Here is a 7902-nt window from a genome sequence, read left to right on the forward strand (position 1 = left end):
TATTTTTATATGCATTTTACGAAATGTGTATGGGAAAATAAATGGCGGATGAAAATCTCTGGTACAGTGCTGAAGCAAGAAGTAAGCGGTCACTTTGCCTCTCTAGCTCTATAGCCTACTACTCCTCACAACACTCCCTAAATGGTCACAGTGGCTTAAATGCATGTCATGTATTTTAATTTGAACTTTTTTCCATATGTGATAACAACTATCTGCCAAATGCAAAAATCCAAGTACAGCAAAAAGTTGTGCTTCTCAGTTAGAAATATATATTACAAAGATGCATGAGCGAGTTATCAATCAATCAATCAATCAATCAGTTTAATACATGTCCCAGAAGGGCACTTTGGTTCACATCAGACAGCAGTGGATACTACAAACATCATTACTAGTTTGAAGTAGTAATAAAGGCACACTTCAGAATTATAATACATTATTACTTGTTTGAAAGTAATAAAGGCACACTTCAATGTTCCAAAAGACCATCTGCAGCCATCAGCCGGGTCGCCACGTGTGCAGCGCCTCCGTTAAGAGAGTTAAGAGAGTGACTGTCAAAATGTTTCATTCCATTCACAAGTTTCAGTCTGAGTGAGTTACCACCATTGGAACTTGGCTGTGAGTGATGGACGATCGCGTGACCATCTGACGAGCTTGCTGGAACAGTTGTCTGAGCTGAGCTGGAAGGCCTTCATTTCCGTGGAGGTAAACCAGGGGGTTGAGGGCGCTGTTCAGACAGACAAGTCCACGACTTATCTGTCTAGCAATATAGACTCTATTATTCCATTCAGGGCACACTCCCTGGTTTATCAAAATTCTTGCCCTGATGTTGAGGTTCCTCAATACATGATGGGGGAAGTAACAAACTGAGAAGAGTATGATCAAAATGAACAACAACTTCAAGCTTCTCTGTTTCAGTACCTTATCAATAGTGTTTCTTCGGCAGAGAATGACAATCACGTGTCCATAGCAGCCCAGTGTGATGAGGAAAGGGATGCAAAATCCAGTGACGGTCCATCCAAGGCTGTAGTTCAGGTAATCCTCAATGTAGAACTTAGAAGTGGTATCGTGACATTTCCCAGGCTCGTTTCCATCTGTCTTGGTGAAGAACATGTCTGGGAGACTTTGAATGCTCACCAAGACCCAAACCATTATCGTGATAACCACAGAGTGGGTGGTGGTTATTCTTCCCATCACTCTCATTGGGTGGACAATGGCCAGGTACCTGTACACACTGATACAGGTGAGGAACCCAATGCTGCCATATAGATTCAGGTTGAAGAAGAATCTTGTCATCTTGCAGAACACATCTCCAAAGATCCATTTACTTTGCAATAAATAGTACACGACTATAAACGGTACCGTGAGCAGATACAAAATATCTGTGATTCCAAGGTTGAGAACAAAAATGTTGATGTTCCCCAGTTTCTTCCAGTTCTGGATCAAGGACTTCAATCCCAAACCATTAGCTATCAGGCCGACAATGAATACTAAGATGTAAACAGCAGGCAGGAACTTCTGTGGAAAGTCAAAGTTTGGACTGCAATAGGTGGTGTTCTTCATTCTGTTTTCTGAAAAGCAAAGTACAAATCCGTCTCTTTCAGTGGAGCTCTGGTGTTTTCTAGAGATGTGAATTATGAGCGGTGGAAGAAAAACAACGTGGCTTTGTACACGGCAGGCTTCCTGTTTGAAACCTTGCTCTCTCTGTACGCTATCTTTGATTTGCACGTGGCACTAAAGGAAATTGACTCTTGAAATGAAAGTGAATGAAACGCTCTGTCGCTCAATCATCCGCCAATCTGATTGGCCAGAATGGATTATGCCATGTGTTGAGGCTGCCATCATAAAGGTGACTGGAATACCGGTTTATCATGACATGGAGGAAGAACAAACACACACAGCCTTCAGTTGAGTTTGACTGGCATGAACTGCTCACATGAGCAAGCCACTGTCATTTATTGATTATCAGCTGCACCTGTGTAGCTCACCAAGACATGATGTCAGTGTTAAGGGCACATTCAGGAACACCAACATTGTGCAACAGTTTAACACCCCCACTTGCTATAACACTGACAATGTTTCTTTGACACAATTTTTTTCTTTTCTTTTTTTTTCCACATACAGTATTTAACACTTTACGGCAAACATAAAACACGCAAATTTCTCAATCCTGACTTTAGTTACAGGCTTAGTTAAAATATCTGCCACCATGTCTGCTGTTGGACAATATTCAATAGAGATTTTTTTTGCAGACCGAACAAAATTATATTTGATATCAATATGTTTGCATCTCTTGCGACATACAGGATCTTTTGACAAAGCAATAGCACCCTGATTGTCCTCAAAGATTGTCACTGGCGTGTACTCACATCCGTTGTCCATTGCAGTCAATAACTGTACAAGATACAGACTTTCCTGAGCTGTAGCTGCCAGTGCCATGTATTCTGCTTCACAAGTGGATAAAGCAACTGTAGATTGTTTCTTTGACTTCCAGGAAATAACAGGCCCTGTCTCAGACAAGCTAAAACAGTACCCAGTCATGCTTCTCCTGTCATTATGATCTGCTGCCCAATCAGCATCACTATATGCTACAAGCTTGAGATTTACATCACTTCTTTTGTAACACAATTCCTGGTTTACAGTTCCCTTTAAATACCTCAACACATGCTTTGCTGTTATCCAATGTTGCTCTGTTGGCTCAGACAGGTGTTGTGACAGTTTACTGACAACCCAACTCAGATCTGGTCTTGTACACGTCATGACATAGATCAAGCTGCCAACGACTTCACGGTACCTCTTTGGATCGACAGGTTGACCCTCTTTGTCAAGTTGCAGTTTGTTTTCACATGGGGTCGACCTTGGTTTGCAGTTAGTCATATCAAACCTCTCCAGGATCTTTGTAATGTACCTTTTCTGACTCATTTTTACTTCACCTTCTCCGTGTGTGAAATCGATACCTAAGAAGTGTGTAAGTTTACCAAGATCTTTCATTTTAAACTTACCACTCAACATCTCTTTCACATTTTTGATGATCTGGGCCCGTTTTTATCAAGCGTCTCAGAGTGCCATTTTAGTCGTAAGTGCTGAGAATTTGTGAAATTTAGTCCTACTCTCACACTTAAGAATAAAAGCTTTTTATCAACCTTCTTAAGACTAGGAAACACTCCTACTCCCCCAGCTATTTAGGAGTCCTCAGGAGGTGTCCTAAGTGGTTAGGAGTTGCCAGCAGGGCAATGTTGACATCATGGCATTCAGGAGACAGAGACGTGCGCGAATCTTCAGAGAGCGGAAGGATGTACTTGAATTATTTGACAACGAGCAGTTGATAAAACGATATCGATTAGACAGAGCGGGCATCATCTATGTGACCGATTTGATTAGGGACATCATCATTTTCAATGTAGGCTATCTTGTATTATTTTGTTGATAATTTCTTCTGAAATTATTGGTGAATATATGCTACACTCCCATTGTGCATTTCACTGTTGAATCATCTCTATTTAGGATATTCGTGCATAAGGGATTCCATTCAGCGATTGGCCATTCCTGTGTACTTGGAATTGCGTCATCAACATTTCCCTTTACGGCACACACACCTGTCGTAAATCAGCTCTGAGATTGACACTTAGGATTCAGTCCTACACCTCGCTGAAAGAGGGAGTGAGATGCATAATAACTGACTTTTAAGTGCAGCTTTTGGCTGGGAATGTTTTTGCTCATAAGTGTACTCTTAGCAGTGTTCTTAGGAGTAATTCTAGGAAGCTTGATAAATACGGGCCCTGATCATTACTTGCTGCAATGATAAGGTCATCGACCGTAACTCTCAATAACTGTCAAACTAGATGAATGATGAATAGTTTGACAGTTATTGAGAGTTGATTTGAGTTAATGAGTTATTCATTTGAGTTAGTGTGGACCAGTGATGTCACTGGTCCACACTTTAACACTCAATAACTGTCAAATTAAATGACAGACTTCAAAACCGTTTACAGTTTTCTGATATACTGCTGATGTTCTAATGATACAAAGCTGGTTGAAAATGGGCGGAGTGTTCCTTTAAAGTGTCCACTTACTCTTCTTCAGCGACGCACACCGCACGTCGGAGGAATCCAACACAGGGAGAACTGAGGACTGCTGACTTAGCTTAATGAGAACTGCCCGTCTTTCCTTTCACCTCTTTTCGTCTCTCAACTGGCTTTCTGCAGACGGTAGGAGCGCTAATTCTTTTATGACTCGCGTATCAATTAAGAGGGAGAGAGTGAGATAGTGTCTGTGCGTGTGGGGAAAACGTGTGTGGGTGACGTCATCGCGTCAGCTCCACGCCTACAACCTGGAGCCTTTTCTACACTGTAGCTTTAACTGTGTCACTCTTAGCTTTCAAAAAGTAAACAGAAGTTGCTCCAGAATAGTCATCAGTGAATGCTAAAGTGTACTTGAAACCATATTTTGCCACTGGCTCTATGGGACCGGCCAAATCTGTATGAACAAGTGCAAGTGCTACTTTTGCTCTTTCATCTGGTTCCCTATTTCTGCTCTGGGAAAATTTCCCTTTTATACAGACTTCACATTTGAGGTTGGATTTATCAGTTTTACCTTTAATTTTCATCCCCTCTGTAACACTTTCCAACTTTAACACATCATCATAGTTGCAGTGGCCCATAATTTCATGCCATGTTTGAAGATCGTAGCATCCATGACATTCATCAACATCATCATCACTTTCATCTGTAGGCCTAACGGTGTTTAAATAGTACAGCCTATCATACACCTGAATGTCAAAGGTCATACCATCCTTGTGAACGAGCTTGTCCTCTCCCTCCTTAAAGATGACAGTCGCTCCTCGGGCGGTCGCTGCCTTGACTGAGAAGATGTCTTGGGGAAACGATGGGACGTACAACGCCTCTGTCAGCGTCGTCTCCACCTCACAGCCCCTGCTGTCGATCAGGCGAACCTCTGCAGCGCCCCTCTTCAGCGCGATGCCACTGGTCCTCTCTCCATCAGCCAACTCCAAGATGTGCTTTTGCGGCTTAAAACTGGAGTCAAAGCTCTTGAATTTTGCAATGTCAGTCACAATATGCGACGTGGCCCCGGTATCAACCATGAGCCCTCTCTCCTTCAGTCCACTGATGGGACCTTCATCCACCTGGCCCACCTTGAACGCAAACGTGTGGTCCTCCTCATCCACCGCTTGTTTCGCCTTGTCCCGCCGCCAGCCGTCGTTGTCTCGCCGCCTTCGCCTGCAGTTGACATCTTTGTGCGTAGAACTCTTACAGAAACTGCACCACTGTCTTTGCTCTCTGCACTCGCCAAGTCACAGAACACTCTCTGGCTTTATGTCCCCTCTGGCCACAGTTGTAACAGGTCAGCTGCACATCACAGCCGAGTTGTCCTTTCACTTTCATCACGCTGTCATCACCACAGCTGGCAGCACTGAACTTTTCTGTGCTCTCATAACTCCTCAGCTTTGTCTTAAACTCAGCAAAGGTGATCTTTTCATCACTTTGGGTAATGTGGATGGAAAAAGTCTTAAATGAGTCCGGCAAGCCTTTCAGAATCATTGCAATCAGTAAACCATCACTTAAAGTCTCTTCTGCATTTCGCAGCGCTGTGATAGCAGTCTCTGCACGAATAATATAGTCTGACGCTCTCATTAGTCGTGTTTCCATTACCCTCAGAAATGCGCAAAATCTAAATATCGCAATAGAAAGTGGGTAATGGAAACACGTAAATTTCGAAAAACCTCCCAAATATCGCAAAAAGCTTTTGCACTCTCATGAGGTGGTTTTTCAGACGTGTCGATATAGCAGTTTATCGCAAAAGTGTAATGGAAACACATTTTTCGCATTTGCATGTCATGTGATGTGACCCATCTTCTCCTTTGGAAAAGGAGCGGAAAATGAAAGGAAATGAGGGAGAAAAGGGTTCGATAAGCCGTGGCAAAACCTTCGCAGCAAGTGGAAAACTTTGAAGCAACGCTACCTAGCAGAAAGACGAGTGTTGTGCAAAAGCGGAGCTGGGGAAAATAGATCATGTTTAATGACAGAAATCGGTCCATGGTGACAGGCTGCCTGTCTGTGTGCGCGCAGTAGGCTACCTCTTTTCCTCTGCCTGTCGCGCTCACTGCATTCGCCGCAGCCAGCAACATGTTGACACTCATTTTCTTTTGAATTGATAATCAGGCTCGTTTATATGCGTTGTAACTTCATGTGGTGATTTGCATTGACCATTGGTTGGATTTGAGCATGCAGGGGACGGGATTGGGGGCAGATCCCCGTGCGTAATCACTGTGGCAGCTGCTGCAACGGGGAATTGCGTTCAGGTGTGTGCGCCGTCAGTCCAAACTCAACTTCAATGGAAACGCCTACAAGTCGCAATTGTACATTGTCGAAGTTGTAGAAATATCGCAATTATTTTGCGAAAAACTGTAATGGAAACACAGCTATTGACAGCTTTTTGAAGGGATGTAAGCTCTGTGTACAGACTGATCACACAAGGCTTCCCCTTACCAGCATAATGGTCTCTTAGAATCTGGAGCGCCTTCCTGCCATTGTCCGCTGCGTCCCTCATCACAAGCGATAGGCTTTTGTCATCCAACAGTTGAATTAATTCAGCATAGGCATCTTCATTCTTGTCTGCGTCTCCTGCTGCATCCTCCGCCTCTGCAGCTGGCTCTTGCAGAATGGTGCTCTTCAGGCCAAGCAGACGCAGATGTGCGAGAAACTTAGTTTCTCACAACTCATAATTTTTCTCATCTCCGTCGAAACACAAACGATTCCATCGGGTTCCAAACTCCTTCCTGGGCCCATAACCTGTTGAGGCTGCCATCATAAAGGTGACTGGAATACCGGTTTATCATGACATGGAGGAAGAACAAACACACACAGCCTTCAGTTGAGTTTGACTGGCATGAACTGCTCACATGAGCAAGCCACTGTCATTTATTGATTATCGGCTGCATCTGTGTAGCTCACCAAGACATGATGTCAGTGTTAAGGGCACATTCAGGAACACCAACATTGTGCAACAGTTTAACACCATGAGTTTCTTTACCCTACGATATGTACACAGTCTTGTACCCACCACTTTTGTTTGTTTTTTGATGTTTTTTCAACTCTGAATCAAGTGTTTTATTCTCACGATTCTGGTTGGCTTGGTTCCTTCTGGCTTAAAACTCTTTAGATGAGGATTTTTATGCCTCCGCCGGCGATAGCCAGGCCGGAGGCATTATGGATCCGGGTTGTCCGTACCTACGTACGTACGTCCGTACGATGTTTGTTAACGCGATATCTGAGGAACGCCTTGAAGGAATTTCTTCAAATTTGCCTCAAACATCGACTTAGACTCAAGGATGATCTGATTAGATTTTGGTGGTCAAAGGTCAAGGTCACTGTGACTTCTCAAACGCCATTTTCAAGCTTGTTAACGTGATATCTCACGAATGCCTGGACGGAATTTAATCAAATTTGCCTCAAACATCGACTTGGACTCAAGGATGAACTGATTAGATTTTTGTGGTCAAAGGCCAAGGTCACTGTGACCTCACGAATGCCATTCCCAAGTTCGTTAAAGCGATATCTCAAGAACTGCTTGATGGAATTTCTGCAAATTTGGCTCAAACGTTGACTTGGGCGCAAGGATGAAAGGATTACATTTTGGTGATCAAAGGTAAAGGTCACTGTGACCTCTCCAACGCCATTTTCAAGCTTGTTAACGCCATATCTCAGGAATGCCTTGACGGAATTTCATCAAATTTGCCTCAAACATTAACTTGGCCTCAAGGATGAACTGATTACATTTTGGTGGTCAAACTTCAAGGTCACTGTGACCTTGAAGTTTGAACGCCATTCCCAAGTTGGTTAACGCAATATCTCAAGAACGGCTTGATAGAATTTCTTCAGATTTGGC

The 7902-nt window shown here is 43.3% G+C and overlaps 1 protein-coding gene across 1 annotated transcript; it reads right to left on the reverse strand.

Moving 5' to 3' along the window:
• Window positions 1-293: 293 nt before the first annotated feature.
• Window positions 294-7014, reverse strand: LOC310790813 (P2Y purinoceptor 1-like; the record flags this gene model as incomplete). Its single annotated transcript, XM_083652524.1, has 4 exons — window positions 294-1568; window positions 4786-5247; window positions 6504-6684; window positions 6997-7014. The coding sequence occupies 4 exons, from the start codon at window positions 7012-7014 to the stop codon at window positions 580-582; spliced, it is 1650 nt and encodes a 549-aa protein (XP_083508650.1). The 3' UTR covers window positions 294-579.
• Between the last annotated feature and the right edge of the window lie 888 nt (window positions 7015-7902).

This window comes from Poromitra crassiceps, assembly GCF_964638095.1.
Source record: "Poromitra crassiceps genome assembly, chromosome: 15".
NCBI lineage: Eukaryota > Metazoa > Chordata > Actinopteri > Beryciformes > Melamphaidae > Poromitra > Poromitra crassiceps.